Raw genomic sequence first — 20708 nt, 5'->3', positions numbered from 1 at the left:
TTTGAATGCATTTGCTTCTTTCTTTCTTTTTGAGCCACAGTAGCCGCATATCTGCATTACAAATATACTTCAACAATTATCGGTTGGGATTGTTGTAGAATTTTGTACAGACAGACATTCAAAGTCGTTATAATTACTGCTCAACCATCAGCGCATGTAAAAAGAAGTATAGGCAAAAAGAACTGTCCCCCCCACCGTGGACAAGTAATTACTACGGCTCCAATATGGAGTAGACCTTTGTACGGACTGATATTTTTTCAGAGATAACTGTCTAAAAAGGGCTAATGAGCGGCACCGTGTCAACAGACCAGGGGGTGTGCTGGCCGCCCCCCCCCAAAAAAACCTTTTAATTTGGCACTTCAATTGTCTATCATCAAGGGGGAGAGGGCCAAAGAACGCATGCAACTATGTGCAAGGGCTTGTGGGAGACCTCGTCTGTCGGTGTGTTCAAAACGGCGGCGGCGGCGGCAGCAGCCAGTAATGTGGAGACGAAGCACCTTCTGCTCAGCGGGCTTGAAACAAATGGTTTATTTAGAGCCTACTTCATTTGCACTTGTGGAGAAAGGGCAGAGAGGAAACGAGAACCCCTTGACGGTCCAGTGTTGGACGTATTTAATTAGCCAATTCACTCTCTGCTTTGCCGCCTCGGCGGGCACAATACTTCTTTGTATTTTTTTTTATAAAAGTAATTGTCACTTGCAGCATCAGCATTCAGCAGATCCGGGCATGCAGTCAGGGGGCAGAAGGGGAAAAAAAAAGAAGATATAGTTCTCTGAGCATTACAAAGAGCTTGTAAAAATAGACATACAGTCCGGCATTATGCTGCATTGCTGGTCAGATAACCTGTGGATGCCATGTTCACAAAGTATCTTTACTCTTTTTTTTTCTTTTTTTTAACGGTATGAGAAAAATTTAATAATTTTAATAAATATCATATATATATTTTTAAAAAAAAATCTTAAGTGTGAGGCTACATCTAGTAGCAGCGGTTCGAGTTAGATGCTAACTTCACATAACATGCTGACAATGTTAAAGCTGCAGTGTGTAATAATTTGAAGAACTTATTCACAGAAATTGAATATATTGTCCATAACTATGTGTTCATATATGTATAATCGCCTGAGACAAATGTTTTTTTCGGCAACTTTGAATGAGTTGAGTGACATGAGGTGGACCCGACCTCCGTGTGAGTTTCCATGTTTGCTACGTCGTGTTGAACACGGTTGTTGCATAAAACGGTTCCAGAATACGTCGCATTCCCGTTGAATTTTCAGCGCTGCAGGAAACTGGAAATAGAATTAGCGGTGCGCCACCATAAAGTGTCCCCTGTCGGTTGCTCAGCTGGTTGCGGTTTGCAACTTTACGGCCAGATGCCGCCAGAAAATTACAAAAATGACACACTGGGGCTTTAACACTCAGGGGTTTTGGCCTCGTGGTTAGCGCGTCGGTCTCCCACACCTGAGGCATCAGGATCGAGTCACAAAATCAACCACAAATAATCTTTCTCCAAAATCGCTCACTGCCACCTTGGCTGAACCAAAGTGGTGGACCAACTGAACGACTAGATCAACATTGCCATCGTGGCTGAAGAAGCGCTCTCATCTCATCAACCATACTTTTCCATAGTGATCCTTGCCGCCACGCCCGTTACATAAATCCCACCAATCATCGGCACACTCCCAAATAAACCCACCAAGAGACAAAAAATAAATAAATCACGTAGCTCAACAAGCTGTAATTACACGGGAGTGGAGGATGCGCTGCTTGTACCCTGGGGCTGAAGTGGCTCTATAATAAGCTTCCATCAGGAGCCAAGTCAAGAACAATGTCCCACATATCAACAAGCAGTGCTCTCCAGGAGATAGAAGAAAAAAGAGAAGAAAGGAAGAGGCAATACTTTCACAATACAGGAGTTTTATGTTTTTGTTGACATTGTTTAGAAAAATACAAAATAAAAAAAAGAGTTGAGAACTGAAAAAAACTAAAACATTCACCATACAAACCACCACTGAACTACCACAAAGGAATTCTATGAGAAACTATTTGGGTGTTGTTCTTCTCTTCCCAGTTTTTTTTTGCGTTTACTGGACGTGTGTTAATGTGAAGCATCAGCCTGGCAACAACTTGCGGCAACATGAATCCGTTCGCAGGTGATGATGCGCCGGCGAACATGTCGACAGAAGCGACAACTAGATGATGTCAGACGAGCTATTCCACGCTTGCTGCATTTTCTTCCGTGTGTCACCTTAACACATACAAGCACGCGTACATGTTGGCTCCGCCTCCAGCCGGTCCGTCCTCTTGGATTCTCCACGAAGACCAACGAGTCGAGTCGTGACCTCCTCCTGGATTCTGGCCTTCGACCTCAGAGTCTCAGGTATGCCACCTAAAACAAACAGGTAAAAAAAAAAAGGTTATGATGCATGAAAATAAAATAGTTTTTAATAGTCTTCTTTTAAAACTCCACTTTGTTCAGTATAATAGGGTAGGATTTTTTTATTTGTTGCCCAAAGCACAGATGTACTGGATCTCAACCGTCTCTCTTGAAAATCAAAGCAACACATGATCTGCAGTTAACGCCTTCAAACAATTTAAAAACCACAGGTGGTCGAGTTTTAATCAATTGCAAAAACACACATTTAGATAAACAAAGCCAAGGAAACTAAATCTGCTCGGCTACGTCGCCTCTCTCCCTTTCTCACTCTCTCTCTTCCTCCATCTGCTATTCCTGGGTGTTTGCCTGCTGCAGACAATGGCTGCGCTCCACTGAGAGCTCTATATTGGGATGATGGATGAGGGCATTTGCCTCACTCAAGGCCCTGTCTCCTCCGTTCCCATGCCAATGCCTGCTCGCCACTCGAGCGCAGCAATGGTAATTCATACAAATGATAACAAACAGCGGTTGGAGGGGAGCCGCTGCTAAAACAACTCTGGGGTCCCGGAAAAAGAAGACAAAAGAGTGATAAGGAAGCGGAGCTATGGTGAAGAAGAGTGGCTGTACAGGGCACCACTAATGTCCACATATCAATTCAAACTCTGATTGGAACAGATCACGTTTATCAGTCCCGCCCTCTTCAAACGAGTTGTTTAATGTCAAATAAGCAAAACTGTTTAAACCTCACGTGGGTCCTTGTGGGACCTCATCCATCAGAGTGAAGACACAACGGTTTTCAGTGGTTCCAAACAAAAACGTAGGCTCTTTAAAAGGTGTTATAATCAACGTGTAGATGTGTGTGGATACTCGATTAAAGTCAGACGTGAACTCTGGAAAATTACTGCATAATGGCATCCAGACATTTTCCAGGGTTGGCCGTTCACATATGACGCACTCAGCAGGAAGTTGTTCGAGTCTGACACGTTCACACCAACAGAAAAAACATATCTGGAAGATTCCGGAGGCGTCTGGCTGGAGCATGCAGGAGGCAGGACATGACGATATCCCTGTCATGTCTGCAAAGCATTCATCAACATGCCCACTCACTCGCTGTAAATCCTCCGGAGGTTCCCCCTGCTGTTTTCTCACATGCGCTCACTCGGGACATTCTCCAGAAATTTTACTAGGGGGCTGGCAGGAGAAAAGACCCAGAAAGTTGTCCGGAGCAACATTTGTGGCTTCAGTCCCGACTTCAGTGCACGTCTGCAACAGATCCAGCACATCATCAGTTAAACTCAGTCATCTCAGTAACTGCTCGTGTGTGGACATGAGGGCATGTTGCCACAGCGAAGCTAATTTTGGAACCACTACAGGTGGTTCCACATCACCTGTGAACTGCCAAGCTCTGCTACCAGCAGGCTGAAGGGCTGAAAAGGACAAATCAAGGAAACAAGCTGTTTGAGCCGAGGGCTCACTGCTCCCCCACTTGCTCCTGATGAGCATCTCCGTAAGTTGTACCAGATTCGAAAACCAACTGTTTATTTTATGAGTAGCCACATATTAAATAAGATTCTCAGAAAGTTTGCATTGAACGGTGTTAAAATTGCACAAGGGTTTTTAAATTGGCAGGAGTCCACAGTCAGTAGTTCTGCCCCAGAGCACTTGACGATAATATTCTTAAGGGTGTAACTCGCTCTTTGATCTCACTGGGAATCTCTTGAGCTTTAGCATAGTGAAATATGAAATATCAGAGCTGTGGCGAGAGATTACCGTTGCCAGTTTTATTTTCCATCTCGACACGAGAGCTCTTTAGATGAAGGGACTTTACAGAAGGGGGGTGGGGGAGGATGTCATGAGGCTGGTGTTGAAGAAGTGTTTTGAGTAAACACACACACACACACACACACACACACACACACACACACACACACACACACACACACACACACACACACACACACACACACACACACACACACACACACACACACACACACACACACACACACACACACACACACACACACACACACACACACACACACACACACACACACACACACACACACACACACACACACACTTTGATTCTTGGTGCTCGGGACCAAATTTGGCAGCACAGATAATATTTCTTCCCAGTTCCCACATGAAGACAGACACACACACACACACACACACACACACACAGGGTTGTGGAAAAGTAGAAGATGACGAAAGAAATGTTGCCGCCGCTGCTGCTCCACCACAGAAAATGAAGACTCGGAGGGGCGTCCGGCAGTTCGAGCAGATATAAGAGATCGACGTGGGCATAGATAGTCCTGGCACAATGAACAAAGCCACTGACCTATACATAATAATGCATCTTATCATCATATTCCTTTGGCACGTGTCCACCTTGCCCCGGTGGATGTGATCCAAATTAAAGATTAAGGAACCACAACGGTTGATTCTGAATTGCGGACACATGAACTGATCAGTTCAGTCATTATAGTATACGCAGCTGTCATCGAGTTATTGCCAGGGAGTTTCATTAGTTGCAGAGGGCAAACGTAATTAATGAGAAGCATCCTTTTAGTATATAGTCTCATATATATACTGTTTATATATATACTAAGATTTGGCAAAAGGATTTTAGAGTACAGTACCTGAACTGATTTGAAATAAAAAAAAGATTTGATCAAATTATAGATCTATTTATTCGTGTTCATGAGAAAGATTAAGGATTAAGAGAAGTACAGATTGGTGTGATGCTAATCTTTGGCGAAATTTATTTAGCGAATAATCTTCCATACGTAATCATTTAGCAAGCTATCATGGGACATGAAATAGTTCGCGAAAAAGAGTGGATACATGGTTAAAACGAGAAACTCTCCCTGGAGCGCATATCTCTGCCAAGGCCCAACAGTCCTCTTATGAAATCACATTTAAATCTGCTAGATCCGGATTTTTTTTTTAATGGATCCGCACCAGTCCATTCAATATGCCTGATTTTTTTTCATCAATATCCATGAAATATTCCTTGGGGAATAGGTGAAAATGTAAAAAGAAGCCGACATTTCTTGCAATTGTAAAGAAAGTGATATAATACATTTGACCCTTTGCCCAGATCCAAGCCAAACTTTACTGGCCCCTTTCTTGGCCCATGTCCCAACCTTCCGCCAAAGTTTCATGTGAATCTGTTGAGTAGATTACGGACAGCAGCGAGAACGTAACCTCAGTCGACATGAGCATGTTTCAGACATGAACAGTTAGTGTTCGTGAAGGTGTACATGAACGTGTGTGGGTATAGCACACATACACTTGTATCGTACCAATGCCACAGCGACTTTAAGATCAGCGCCTCCCACATATAACCAAACTACAGTCACAATCCATCATGCACTAAAGCTCTAATTCAACAAAAAAGTATCTCTCACAACTCAGCAGAGATAAATCCCACTGACTTGCCATTACAGCATTTTCTTTTTTCCTTTTAGATAAGAGGAAACATAACATCGTCAAAGCAGAGATATCCGTCTGTAAACACCAACGCACAGCGGCATGGCGGACGACCACCAGCTCTGCTGATAAATGCTCCCTCTCATCCATTTGTTCACGTGCAATGAATCGCGACGCGAGCGTCCTGGTGGAAGTAATTTATTTCGACAAAGTGCAGTCGCTCCCGGTGCGATGCCGCAAGGACTGCGGAAAGACTGAGGGGCGATGTGTTATGATCGATACAGCTCCTTCAGGTTCTTCGTGGTAAAACAAACAAAAAAAGCGGGATCACATTTTGGATCGGTCCCCGGTCTAACCTACGTAGGAGCGAGAGATTAATGAGGGAGGCGGTGGGAGGGAGGGGTGTCTGTCGTCGGGCTCCAGAGCGACACTTGGAGGTGGAACTGCTCTACAGCCCATTAGACGGGCAGGGCCAGGGATGGAGCGGCGGGAACCACGGCAGCCCAGACAACACTAGACATTCCACAGGCAGCATAATAACAGGCTGGGTTGTGGAGAAGGCTTTGATCTCCACACAGGGACCGAAATTAAACAAAAAAACCCCTAAAAAAAACACACACACAAACTATGTCAAAGTGCCGTGATAGTCGGATGACTGATGCGTTCGCAGCCGGCCGTGACAGTGAGGCAGTTAGACAGCACGCACAAAAAAAAGACAGGACCCTGAAAGTGAAGCGGCTAAATGGAGTTGAGCCACTTGTTATTAACACTTGTTGGTCAAAAGGTCCGCAGTGAATAAACAAGGCCTAGTATTTGCTTTTCACGAGCAGTCAAATGTTCAGAATTCAACGAATCCCTAAATCAGCCTAATCATCCCGATGCAAGTCACAACAAAGGTTAACGTGCTTGCATTCCATCAGTGCATTTTTTTTTTTCGAACCACAAGCTTGTGCAAGCTTTGATTGAACTTCAGTCAACCTGGCGGAGTTCTGCTTCTCCAGGCTGCCGCACGCGGGCGAACACGAACGCAGCGTCGCACTGGACGGCTCTTTGTTTTATATAAGCTCGTTACTCTTCTTTTGGCTGAGTATAGACTCCCGTCTTTTACACCTTCATCCTCATTCTAATGGGCCCCTTTTCACATCTGACATTTTAACTTGTCATAGCACCGAAAGCAGGGATGTAATTAATAACACAAAAGATACTTCAGCTCCATTAATTGCCCCAGGAAAGCAGCACGTGCAGCAAAGTGAGCCAAGCGTGTAAATGAAACTGTACTGCTATTACATGTCACAGAGTGTGCTGTGAGGAAGTATTAATCATAGACTGTATGTAAAAAAACGAACGCAGTCACCGGATGCGGAAAATGAAGCTAACGCAAAAGTGCCTGCAGCCTTGTATTGTCTAGAATCACCAGCGGAGGATGACTCCCTTTTTTTCAATAGAAATCTAAGAGCAAATGACTCTCACTTTATTTAACTATAACTAGAGCCCGACCCATATGCATTTTTTGGGGCAGATGCCAATATCGATACTAGGGAGTACAAGATTCCCGATACATCGGCCGATATATATACATATATCTGTCAATGATTGCTAAGATGTCTTCATCAAACCTTTATGACGATAAATAATAAGAAAACACAAATACAACCAAATATATAGAATTTATATTAAGAAAATTAACTATTTTTTATGTAAAACATAAACATTAATATACTTCTTTTCTGCATTGTTTATTCTGTAAATTAAATGTTTTAATAAAAAAATACAAATACAACCAAATAAATAGAAGTTGAATTAAGAAAATAAACATTTATTTTACCTAAATTGTAAAACATAAATGCACATTTAAAGGCTCATTTCTGTTGGCCGATAATATCTGCCGGGCTCTAAACATAACCGATATTAATCAGCCAACCGAAATATCGGTCGGTCTCTATTCATAACGTCAGTAAACATTTTCCAGAGGAGTTCATCTCAATTGCTTGTTTTTTAAATTTTGTAAATTATGCTCTCATTTAGAGAGATGTAGACGATAAAGCGCCATATGCATCGACGAGCTCTCAGTCAGACCCCCCCCCCCCCCCGCAACAACATGGCGCTGGTCATAATGGTATTAATGCACAGAGAGTCTTGGAGCGTAGCTCCACTTTACTTCAACCTGAGCAGACATCTAATCAACCAGAATAAATGTGAACACATCCGAGTGGGTGTGCTTGGTCTTTAATAATCACTATTCACCATCTGTTCCAAATAAGTTATTTTAATGACAGATACATTTGCTTGAATCCCGTCTGAGCATATGACCACTTGTGTTGCTTTCCCTAACGGTCAAAAATGAAGATCGAGAGTAGAAGTCTTATCATAGCCTTTACATGAACCACAAAATATACACTTTTCCTTGAAATGAGGTCGAAGGGAGTGTTAATGGTTAATGGTCCACACTGCCACCACCCCGCTGCATGCTGGTCCACCCCTCTCTGGTGGTTTGCCTTTAAAACACAAACTCTCAGATGCTCTCAGACCATCTCCGGTAACTCTAGATGGCCATGAGATCACATTACCTTCCTGTCGCCTATAGCACAACAACAGGCCTCTACTATCAGGAAGTGTTCAACTGTGTCAATTTATCACACTCTTTTTTCTTTTCTTCTTTCCTGCTGTAACCACCAGACAGATACGGTGTCCTACGTCTGGGTCGCATCATCCGTTGCCTTCTCCATTTCAACGTAGCAGCCTAATTTCCCCGTCTACCGCTTGTCATGTCGTTACCAGAGTAAACAACAACAACACGGCTTATCAAATGACCACAATGTGTCAGAGACGAAAGAGGAAAGGAGCTGTAGACGTTTCATAAGACGTTTTTAAAGTTTGAGGACTAATACGCTTATAACAAGACGGGAGACTAATGTAGGTGAAATTAGAAAAAGCAATCTGCTGGAAGTGAACTCTGTTCCAAACTGCACATTCTCTAAGGGGAAAATACAGCTGTGTTTTACCTTTCAAATTATGTTATTATGTAGTGTGTGTGTGTGTGTGTGTGTGTGTGTGTGTGTGTGTGTGTGTGTACACACAAAATGACGCAACAACAGATTTCCACCAAACTTGGTGAGAATATTACAAAGCAGTGTTTCTGCAGGTTTCTCCCCGTGATCATGTAGTATGTGACCCCCCCTGTTGCCAGTCAGTCGTGTAATATGAACTCACAACGACATTAATCAATAAAATTAAAGAATTGTATTTTGACAGGTCTTATTTTTTAAGCCAATCCATTAAAAATATGCCTGGATTGGCACCAACACCGATACTGAAGATCGGTTCTGGACATTTCTTCCTAATATGTTATTTTTTTCATTGCAAGGTAGGCCAGCCTGTCAGGCCTTCATCTGAACACCCCCCGCCTGGGCTGATAGTGAAAGCAGCTTCACATGTACAACAGCGGGTTCCTTGTATAAGAGTCGCATCGCTGTGCATTATACATCAGCTCTCGTATTTTTTTCAGCAGATGGAAAACTTGTTAGAGTGGTGGCAGTCGCTTTCTAAACTTTTCCCGAGCAGGAACAATCGGGGATAACGGCTAATTGCCGCCGTCGCCGTGTTTGAAACAGCTCGGAGAATAGAGTTGTCAGCAAGGTGAACACCTCTTATTTTCTAGTCAAAGCGCTTTCTCCTGGTAACTCCAGCTAAATATATACACATTTTGCACAATTAAAAAGGTGTATGGAAGCTGGTGCCAGGTCGACAAAAGTAAAACCTTACATTTGATCCACATGACTCCCTAAAGTGAGGCTGGTAACTGAAAGCTCTCTGAATCATGAAATTAATTAAGGCTGGATTAAAAACACTGTCAAGCACGGGTGAATAATGGAAAAGCGAGGTGCTGAAAGTAAGAAGTATGAGGAATAAAGTGATTGCTGTCAGCTGAGAGTGTTACAGTTGTGCTGCAATAAACAAAATAAAAGGAGAGGATGAATTAGAGCACATCTCTGCTCGGGGAGGGCGGTATCTCCGATATATTCAATGTATCGTGGTTTGTTACACATGAGATGTATTAAATGACTATATCGCGAAAATACAGCGACTACAAATGGTCACGTAAAATGTTGTAAAGGCGCCGGCATAAGACCTGCTTTGAAGTGTAAGATTGTCCCAATAGAAACCCATTAATGAATATAATCAAGATTAAAGAATGTTTTAATTCAGACATAGGTTTCACGGACGACTAGAATCATCATACTGGTGTGATTGTCTGCATTGTCTCAAAGGGTTAAATTGTGAATTCATGAAGTGCTTTAGAGGAGATGTTAAAAATTATCGCGATGTATATCGTGTATTGCGATATAACAAAAAATATTGCAATATTATTCATAGGCCATATCACCCAGCCCTACTCTCTGCTTGTATTACACAGTATCAAGGTCATTTTTTTATAAAGATTAAAAAGATTATGTCAATGCCAACAAAATCAGTGTGAGTTAAAGCAGTCATCAATCTGCTGTCACTTACAGTAGGGACCGTCTCACCTGATAGGACCGCATGCGACGCATCGACGCAGGAAGCGTAGAATTGCTGTCGTCTATCACTTGCTGCAGCTCCTCGCACACCTTCAGCGGCAGCACCACGGGATGTCCGATGACACTGACCTCCCAGCTAGTTACGATGCTGAAAACACACAGAGACACACACAGCGGGGGGTGATTTACAGTTGACTTCCCACAGCATTATACAATCAGGATGACGGCCAGAGATAGCTGCTGTAAATCCAACGCTCTAGCAAAATCGCCCCTGACGTTCTAATTAAGCAGTTTTGAAGTGTAAACTTAACTGGTTAAACAGGGAAACATAAAAGTGGGATTGATGATGGGTGTATATGTGGAATCAATCTGTAGCTGTGTGCGGAGAAAGAAGAGGGGACTGAGAAGAGGAGGAAGAATAATTGATGCGCTGTCAGTTGCGCAGTGCTGATCCAGTGTGTTTGGGTGACATTAAGCCATCTGCGCAGTTCTCCTGAGGAGAAAAACTCCTCTCAGGAGTGTTGGCAATTTAACGGAGGAAACGTTGCTGCTTTAGCTTTGTTTACATGCATGGGGAAAGTTGCCTTTGGCTACTCAACAACTTGGCTCTTAATCAGGTTAAGCTGCTTACGTAGCAAATCTAATCTAAGTTCTGATGTCTACACATTGACCCCAAAAAGTCGTCATCATGACTCTTGTTAATGTCATTTACAGTTGGATTTGATCAATCAATTAAGTTGAATTAATTCAATGAAAAAAAAATTGCCCATATAATTTCCTTTTAGACTCAATTTCCATATCTATGAGGCCTCCCGTTTCCCATTGTACCGGACTGTGACGGTGCCTGCAACTTTCACTTAACTCACAATCAAGACTCTGCCATTAGCGACAAGCTTAATCCACTTAGGCATCGGCTCACTGATTCTCCAGCCAATTATTGGCAGTTTTAACCACACGCACGGCAACAACCACTGGCTGCGGTTGACTGTAACCGACTGTATATCCCCCCGAATGAGAGGGGGCCACCAGCCTGGGAATTCAGCTCCCCGGGCATAACATTTAATTTAAAAATGTCAGAGATGAGTGATGAAGGATGAACGGTGTATTATGTAGGGGGGGGGAATGGAAGTGCGAGTAACATTTAGCTTTTGCGAGTCTTGAGGGGAAATGTCAGAAGTCTGTGAAATAGCCGAGACGAACGTGAAGCCTGTTTTATAGGTGACGAGGAATCTGGGAACAATTTACTGTAACAGCGAATAATAAAGATGGCAGAGTGATAAATTACCTGGAACGATATACAAGCTGATATTTGCTTTGTTGCGGATACAGAGCATAGATATGTGCTCATATGCTGATGGATAAGTCGACATATAACAGATAGATTAATTATGTGTTTGAGATGGTTTAGAAAACAGTGTCACTATTACATAAGTTTGTCAACTAGTAGACAACAGCAAGAGACATTTCCATTTCATATCTAGCAAATGGGTAATGTGGAATCAGCTATTTCATAGTCTGCAGTACGCAAAAGTTTCCCCGCTGTCACTCAGCTCCAAGAGTTTATCATGTAATTTAAATGGACTCTCACAGCTTTGACTGAGAAGACAAGCCTTTCTACTTTCATGCGAGCTTTGCCTCTAATTACCATTTCTCCTGCGGTTAGCCGGTGGGCTTGTCAAAATGCTAGAACAACAAAACTTCCCTGTTCTGCCTTCACTCTCTCTGGCTGCGGGGAGGAGGAGGAGGAGGAGGAGGAGGAGAAGGAAGGGACGGAAAAAAAATGCAACCCGCTGAGTGCTGATTCAGTTGAAAATAATGAGGGTGGAAGGCTCTTCCAGTGGGGTGCTGCTGTAACTGAGCGTGGAGAACCACATGCAGCACATCCGCCCACACCCCTCTGATGCATCGCAGCAAGGTACACAAGAGCCTCGCTCCAGTCAAAACAACATCCCCCTGTATGTGCAACAAACACGAGCGTGGCTTATGCAACTGACAACTTTGAGACGATAAACACCTTTGATGGCAATCTCATTTGCAAAATTGCAGGCAATTACATCTGAGCAGGGACCCTTAGCGCCGAAACCCGTTCACCAACAACAGCGTAGTCTTTCATCCCGCGCAGACATTTTGTGATTGAGTGGGCTCGTCGGGAAAGATGAAAGGATGAGATTAAGACGAGGGAAACAATGCTTGAAAGAAAGAAGAGAAAAAAAGGAAGAAAAGAGGGTGGGGAGTTGAAGTGGTGCAGGATACAGTAGGTGTCCTCGCTTACTCTCTCTGCTGGGCGCCCGTGTCGGAGCAGGCGACGTAGAGGAGTTTCAGGGCTCTGGCAGCTCCGGGTGATGGACTGTGCAGAGCGGCGGGGCCGATAGACTTCAAACCCCCGACACGCGTCTCCGGCACCGACGCGATGATGGAGTCGCTGTTCAGTAGCCAGAGCTGACAGGAGCAGACAGGTCACTTAACACTCGAGAGGCACATGCTCGACGTCACACGGGCGACGAATCACACTCACGCTGACCGAGGGGTCGGAGAGACACTTTGGGCCAATAGTGAGCTTTTGGTGACCCTCGTGTTCTGCTCTGTCGCTCAACGCGCACAGTATTTTATCATTTTAACACGTTTTTTTCCGAATTTCTTAAAAATGTGATTGATTTTTAAAATTACTTTAAGCTTATGACATGATGCAGCTACATGCGTAGCTGATGTAACATATAAAACAAAAGTATTTCAGGTGCTTTATCATCATTTATTTTTTCATAATTTTGTCCCCTGGTGGTTACTACTTTTGATACATTTATAAATATTTTGTAAAAATTAGGCAAAAAGAGGTTAGATGTATAAAAAGAAAATAACTCATGACAAATTTGGTCTAATTTCACTAGAGTTGCAACAGCTCATTGATTAATCGTTTAGTAATCAATGAGTAATCGATTACTAAATTAATCACAAACTATTTCAATAATCGGTTAATCGGTTTAAGTAGACAATCAACATTTTTCACCATTTTATGGACCAAACAACTTATCAATTTATTGAGAAAATAATCTACAGATTAATGTTATTTCTCTCGCGAGATTCAGTGAAGAGATATAATGTCCCTCAATTTAAAAACGCTGTATGAAATGCCCACACAAACGCTCGGAGGGGAACGTACAGATCAGCCGACAGAATAACTTCAGTTAAAATAATGTCGGTGCTGGAATATAAAAACGCTAAAAGCAGACGTGTTAAAACATGCTACTGCCACACAACACTCGCATTATGAAATGTCCTCGGCGTGCATTGGACAAAATGGCAATCTGTTTTTGTTGCAGCGGTGCGTTGCCGTTGCTATAATAAGAGCTGATTTTGAAAGGAGCTGAAGGTCGAAGCAGTACACTCGAGAACTGGAGCAAATCACAGTCAATCAGCTCGTTGTGAGGACTATAAGGACCTGCTGCAATGTCACTCCTACCCATTTCTCAAATAGCTGAGTGGTCTATTTTTAATAAAAACACCAAGTGTTTTATCCGATGTTGTCGGCTTACTCTTACCAATAAGAAGGCCTTTCCGTCAGGAGTTTGGACGGTGAAGCGGAAGGTGCACAGTGAGTTGGACAGCTCCGACAGCCTGGCCGCTATCGTCCTCTCCAGGAAGAGAGATCTGTTTGGAAATTCATTTGTACATGTAAAAGGGAGACGTGGAACTAAAATTGTAACACAGTGACATTATTTATGAAAGAGCCTGAATACAAGAGGACACGAGCGTCGTTGTCGTCCCCCACAAAAAGTTTCAGCTAAATCCAATCAGCGGTGTCGGTTATCGAGTTATCCCGGCGTTCGCTTCTGCGAGAGCGAGTAAACATGAGCTCGTCGCCGACTGGGTCTGGTTCCCCGGTTCATATGGAGTGAGACTGACATCCAAATGAAGTCAAAGTGATTTATAGTCGCCTGTACTGACTTTACAGTGAGAGGACAAAAATAACACGACAGCAGTCAAAATGATTAACCTACAGAGAAACTGAGTGAGATTATTTTCTCTCCTGTGTGTAACAGGTATTTTTTTTCCCTATGAAACAGCGACAGCTTTCTAATTATCACCACTTGGATAAAAGAAAAAAAACCTGCCTGTCAAGTGAGGCTCCCCACTTTCTGTCTCCCACTGCGGGCTCCACCACCACCTGCGTGAAGTACAGTTTCAGGGTCCCTGTTAGATACAAGTACAAAAAAAGGCTCATGTAACACAACTGGGAAAATGTCATAAGTGTTGTTTTTATTTTAAATCCACTTGAGTGACGCGTACCTGGTGCGACGGCCTCTCCCAGCGCGGTGGAACAGCTCTTACAGGAGATGAGTGTCAGTCGGCGGCAGGGTTTCTGTATGGAACAAAGGTCAAACCCATCATTTTTTGTGTTTTCAGTAGCCACTATTATCTGTATCTGGATGGAAAACAGACGAGACAGAAACAGATGTAAGGAAGGCAGGCTGTCCTTTCTTCCCCTTGCTCTTTCCATTTCCCTCTGTCAGTCCTGCCGCTCGTGCCGAGAGCGACTAGCGGAATAGCAGGGAGCTCAATCCTCGCCCGTGTAGTGTTCAGAGTTTAACTTCACTGACGCGGCCGTCTGAGGATCGAGTGTCTCGGTGGGTGAGTGTACTTTCTTTATGATAGCGCTATGAATCACATTTTTTGTGTTAAATCACAAAATCTTTTGAGCATTTATTTTGGAGCCTCCACCGCTCCCTCTGTCACTTTGCAGATCGTCAAGTAAAAGGTCTCCTCGGATAAATTCTAAATCAGCCGGCGGTGCCGTCAGTCACTGTGCTGGCGCTCTCTGGAAGTCCCTGACACTTGAACTGAGGTCCGCTCCAACAGTCCAACTTCTAAAATCAGACTAAACGCATATCTTTTCTCACAAGCTTTCACTTTTAATTAAGGTGCCCATTCATTTTACAATCTGTTTTAGGGGCAATTTACACACTTTTTACTTTGGTTTTCATTCATTTGCATATTCTCATCCTACATGTTTTTTACCATATTTTTCATCATGTCATATGTTGCCGTGTTTTGCCCTCATCTGTATTGCACATTAAGCATTATCTTGTTTTATTTTATTTTGTAATTTACTCATCTATTTAATCTTATTTGCATATTTATATGCTACATGTTTTTGTTATCTTGTTTTGTCTTGTCATATGTTGCTGTATGATTTTTTTTGTACTGCACATTAAGCACATTGCTGTCATATGAAATGTGCTATATTTATAAACTTGACGTGACTGCAGCAAGTAAGTACATGTAAGGATTTTCCAGCTTTAACTTTCATACTTTATTTCAGATTTTTTTTATATCTCTTCATAATTTTCTCGAAATTACATAAACAGTAAAGACCCTGACAGGGTGCCTTTAGGTTTTTTTTTTTCCCTTCTTCCTGGTGAGGAAACAGACCAATCGCTTTCCTTTGCACGCCCCTCACCTTTGGATCCTGACCGTCCTCCGCGCCGACGGGGCTCACTTCCTCTGTGAGGGTCTGATCACAGCCGTCGTCTCTGGCCAGAAGCAGGAAGGTGTCGCCCAGTAGACAGTCCTCCGCTCTGGGCAGCAACTTCTTAGCGAACGGATCCGGGTGGCAACACCAGTCATCCACGAGGGCGTTCCAGTTGCCGTTGGGGAGAGGAAGTACTCGCTTAAACACTCTGAAGAAAGACAGAAAAACCCAACAACGCAGTTAAGGGGTTTTCTCTCTTTCATTTTCCATGTGGAAACTGTAGTAATTGCTTCTCGCTGCAGTGGGAGCTGTTATCTTTCAATAAGCACAGAGTTCTCCGACGATCGGGGAAGGTCAGAATCCAAAAGAGCGGAAAATCTGACCAAAAAAAAGAAAGATTTCTGGCCCTTTAGCTGCTAAATGTTCCCGTGCGCCCCACCAACGAGTTGCAAACCTTTTGTTTCTGCCGCCTGGTGTTGGAAAGCGAGTGAACAGCTGGTTTATCTGAGCTTTATGGACGGAAACGGCTTCCTGCTGCCGGAGATGAGGCTGACGACAGCAGTGCAAGAACCAAAAAAACCTGTTCTGTGCCCTAAAACCAAACCAATGGGCTGAAAGATGCTAAAACGCTTAATTAGAACCAGAAGGGAAAAACAGAGCTGATGAATAGTTTCCTGTGGGATCGTCACTATGATGTCATTTGAGCCACTGAATCGATGATTCAACTGCACGGTCACTTTGAAGGCTGGGGAAGAACCCATTACATTTTGATGTGGCTGTGGATTAAGAAGAAGAATTTTTGTTTTATGATGAATAAATCATTTAGGTCATCAGACAACTTCTCTCTTTCCTCTCCACTTTTCTCATTTATATTTCTAGTGTAACAAGAAGAAGGTATGTGTTCTACTGAGTGTCATTCCAGTTTGTGCTGTTGTTGAACTATATTTCATCATACAAAGGTGTAGAGCTGCAACAGTTAATCGATCAACTGAACTTAATATTATTAATCTATAAATCGGTTCAAGTAGTTTTTATGAAAAAAAAAAGTCTAAATTCTCTGATTTCAGCTTAAATGTGAATATTTTCTGGTTTATTTGCTCCTATATGACAGAAAACTAAATATCTTTGGTGTGTGGACAAAACAAAATATCATCTTGGAGTTGTGGGAAATATGATCAACATTTTTCACCATTTTATGAACAAAACAAATCGATTAATTGAGAACATATAGATTAATCGATTATGAAGAGAACCGTTAGTATCAGCCCAAAAACAGGTGTTTCTATTATTTAGCCAACCGTCATTGACGTATATGGGGTTGGACAAAATAATGGAAACACCAATACAGTCCAACGCAGCGCCACAAACTGCGGCCTCCAGAATGATCTGTTGGATCGACTCGTCTCTAAAACACTTTTAACACAAACTGAGCGTTATAACCTGCTGCGGGTCTGTTGTGTTAGTTGTTAATACCCGACATTAAACATACTGTTAGAGAGCATAAGTTTTTCAAAACGTTGTTGAAAATTATAACTTTTCACCTCGCTGCGAGCACCTCTCCTCTCCCGACAGTTCGACTTTTCCTAGACCCAGTTGAAATCCAAATTAAAAAAGAAAAACGTTCTTGGCTACTTTCAGTGGGTTATTGTCGAGAAACAGAGCCGGAGGGCGCAGGGTCTCTGTAATGCAGCTTTTGCAATCTTCAGCGCGTCACATTGCTGAGCGGAGAGAGAAAGCTACAAGCTGAAGGCAATAAGAACACCACCACCTCAAGGTAAGAAACACAATTGTTCTTTTTTCCCCCTTTTTTTTTTTAATAGGTAGCACAGACCGTAACGTCACACTGACTTTATAACTCTAACCCACTCAGGCTGACGACTCCAGCTCCGGCTCCATCCATCATTTTTCTTTTCTTTCTCAGACTATCGCTTCCACCGTTGGGTCACACCATCAATAAATTCTTCGCCCCTCTTCCTGCGGAGGAGTGTGTGAATAAAAAACCCATTTCCGCTGATGCTCGCTCCCCCCCCCCCATCCACCTGCTCCTCACCTGTCCTCCAGCAGCCTGGTCATGCAGCCCTGGCAGTGGAAGCAATAAGTCTCCTTTGCCCGGAGTGTCTCCATCACGCTGTCAGAAGCCTCTGTGGAGGGGCCAGAGGTAAGAGAATACATGAGCCAGATCCGGTGAAAGGGTGGTAAACTTGTACTACAGGGCGCAAAAATCGATGGGACTGTGGGGAGAGGGTGTGGGGACGGCGGCTTTGGCCCGAGAGCTGGCAATAAATCTGGATTTGGATTGGGCTGGTCAAGGACTGTCATTAGCTATAACTCACATCGTACACCAGGAGTCCCACAAGAGAAAATCTCAGGAAATGCCAAATGATGGAGTTTGGGGGATTGTTATGCAACGACTCTGGGGCACACGTTTGATTATATGAGATAAATTCGAAACTTAAAGGGATGATCAGGTGCAAGTGGGCCGCTGCCGCGTCCTGAGAGAAAAGATTTACACCTTCACTGTCTCAGATGACCCAGTGACTCAGTCCAATTAATTCAGAATAGACGAGCGAGCTCCAAAATAGCTACTCAAAGACTGTGTTGTTATCTCGGCACAGAGGAGTTTGAGCGAAGCAGAGGGAAACCTTAACGAGTGTCTGTGGATAACGTCTCCATTCTCATTGCGCCTTAAAATTTACCTTCCTCTGAGCTTCGCTCAACACCGATGCGCAGCCGGTAATGCAGCTCCTCTTCGCAGGATTCTCCGGCAGGCGTCGGGACGCAGGATCCCTGCTCCAAGGCGACTCCTGCCGGCAGAGTCAGGCTCAGCTCGCCTCGCCGCGTCCGGACACAGAGCGACGAATCTCCGCCCGTCACGGTCACGTCGGCGGGACTTCCGGCCAAATCTTTCCTGGGAGAGCAGACGGGATCAGAGGCTTCACACTCACAGGTTCACAGTTATTAACACATTAACGCCTGGGTGCAAGTTATGGAAATACACCACCTTCATTTCACAACATCATTCACTTTAGCCAAATAAACTATTTTCAGAATTCATTCATCATTTTAGTCATTTTCAGGCCAAAAAGACAAACATGTGCTGGTTCCAGCTTTCCCGCTTTTCTTTGTTATATATTAGAATAAACCCAATATCTGTGGGTTCTGCTCTGTTGGTCAAATGAAAAAAAGAAATCTGGATACATCACCAGCGGCAGTGGGAAATTATTATTCTGTATTTTCATGATAAAATCGCTCACTGAGGAAATAATTGGTCATCAATAATGAAAATGAATTAGTTGCAAGCGCATTCGTGTCAAAGATCAGTTTGTTTTGATGACCTAGAATTTTACAAATAAAAAAAACATGCACAAGACTCTGACACGGGGCCTTTTGTTGTCATTGTTGTAGAGCTGCTCGAATCCCTTATTAAGAGATTAATCCTAGCAAACTACACCAGAGTGTTTTCAAAACTAGATTTATTTCGTATTTGTGATTTTGCTGAACAAATCAATAGGTAAATGTGTCTTTATAAAATGTCAGAAGTGTTTGCCAAAGCTCACGTTGACTTCTTACAATTAATGTTGTCCTTTTTCTTTTTCTACCAATAGCCCTAAAAAATATTGAATTACTTACAAACTGCAAATACACTTCCATCGGAATCTCCTTAACACCATCTAGTGTTGATGTCGGTGTACTACACCCACTTTCATCAAGAAGAGGAAAGAGCCACATGTCACTCAGCCTCTCATCATCACCACTGCATATTAAACTCAACAGGTACAGTTGTTTAATATGTAATAATGGTATATCAAGAAAAAAACATCTTGAATAATACATCACAACTGGCTTTGCAAACATACAAACAAAAAAGTTGCACAACTGTACAAAAAGTTGCACAACCCCCCATCGCCTGCACCAAAGTCAGTGGTGTCACCCACTGAGTTGTACCAGCTGATGCTTCATGAAATATTAATCTAAAAAAAGTCACTGTGGTTATCAAATGAATAAAGTAAACGGATGTAGAGGATAGACATGTCTCTGTTTAGCAGCTGATATTCAGTTAGCAAATATTAGAGATTTGAATGTTACTGAAACAGCAGAAACAGTTAGTTATTTATTTAGTTAGTCAGCTAGTTATTCATTTATTGAGTTAGTTAGCTATGTAGTTATTTATTTAGCTAGTTATTAATTTTTTTAGTTAGTTAGCTAGTTAGTTAGTTAGCTAGTTATTCATTTTTGAGTTAGTTACCAAATAGTTAGTTATTGCGTTAGCTATATTTAGTTATTTATTTAGCTATTTATTTAGCTAGTTATTTAGTTAGTTGGTTAGTTCGTTAGTTAGCTAGGTAGTTCGTTAGCTAGCTAGTTATTTAGTTAGTTCGTTAGTTAGCATCTCTGTGATCTCTGCGCATTTGGGCTAGGTTAGCTGCCGAGCTAGCATAGCTGCATTGTACAGGCAGTTTGTGAACACACGGAGCAGAGTCCCCGAGCTGCAGGTTGAACTCTCCATCGGTACCGTCGGTGTGTCACTCACCCGACGATGAGGAGTCCGGTCTGCAGCCTCCGTCTCAGCTCCACGAACACTCCGACCTCATGCGTCCTGCTCCGCGTCTCACAAGCCGCCATTCAGTCCGCGCAGTATTCAGAGGAAGGACACGAAGAAAGACAGAAAGTCCGTCTGTCTGTTTGACTCCGGGTTGGTAACGAAGCTCCAGGAGAAATTAAACGTGTGTTAAGTATATTTGTCTGACTTGACTGAGCTGGTTGGATCCAGGGGTTGGTACTTGTTGTCTGCAGCGTGACGATCCCACCGGCATCAAGTCCACCGTAGTAAGAGAGGAACTTCCGGTAAGGCATTTCAAAATACTTTTTTTTCTCAAAGCGCTAGCGCCTGATTATGATGTAGTTTAAAAAA

General features: G+C 43.0%; 1 protein-coding gene across 1 annotated transcript; it reads right to left on the bottom strand.

Moving 5' to 3' along the window:
* Positions 1–1894: 1894 nt before the first annotated feature.
* Positions 1895–20629, bottom strand: ube3d (ubiquitin protein ligase E3D). The gene is made up of 10 exons (XM_035637213.2): positions 20328–20629; positions 18493–18704; positions 17847–17937; positions 15785–16004; positions 14614–14686; positions 14439–14517; positions 13866–13974; positions 12602–12768; positions 10339–10477; positions 1895–2386 (listed from the first exon to the last, which is right to left on the bottom strand). The coding sequence occupies exons 1-10, from the start codon at positions 20417–20419 to the stop codon at positions 2366–2368; spliced, it is 1203 nt and encodes a 400-aa protein (XP_035493106.1). The 5' UTR covers positions 20420–20629; the 3' UTR covers positions 1895–2365.
* Between the last annotated feature and the right edge of the window lie 79 nt (positions 20630–20708).

Source organism: Scophthalmus maximus, chromosome 1 (genome assembly GCF_022379125.1).
Source record: "Scophthalmus maximus strain ysfricsl-2021 chromosome 1, ASM2237912v1, whole genome shotgun sequence".
In the NCBI taxonomy this organism is placed as follows: Eukaryota; Metazoa; Chordata; class Actinopteri; order Pleuronectiformes; family Scophthalmidae; genus Scophthalmus; species Scophthalmus maximus.
Note: the sequence above shows the minus strand (reverse complement) of the source record. Positions and strands in the feature narration are given on the sequence as shown.

What these genes read in the sequence shown, in the direction of transcription:
- ube3d (XM_035637213.2), bottom strand. Translation starts at nt 20,419, where the DNA reads ATGGCGGCTTGTGAGACGCGGAGCAGGACGCATGAGGTCGGAGTGTTC. An exon ending in ACGGGCGCCCAGCAGAGAGA is followed by an intron (nt 10,478 to 12,601) that starts GTAAGCGAGGAC and finishes GTGTGTTTTCAG; the next exon opens with CATCGTAACTAGCTGGGAGG. An exon ending in GTCGCATGCGGTCCTATCAG is followed by an intron (nt 2,387 to 10,338) that starts GTGAGACGGTCC and finishes TGTTTGTTTTAG; the next exon opens with GTGGCATACCTGAGACTCTG.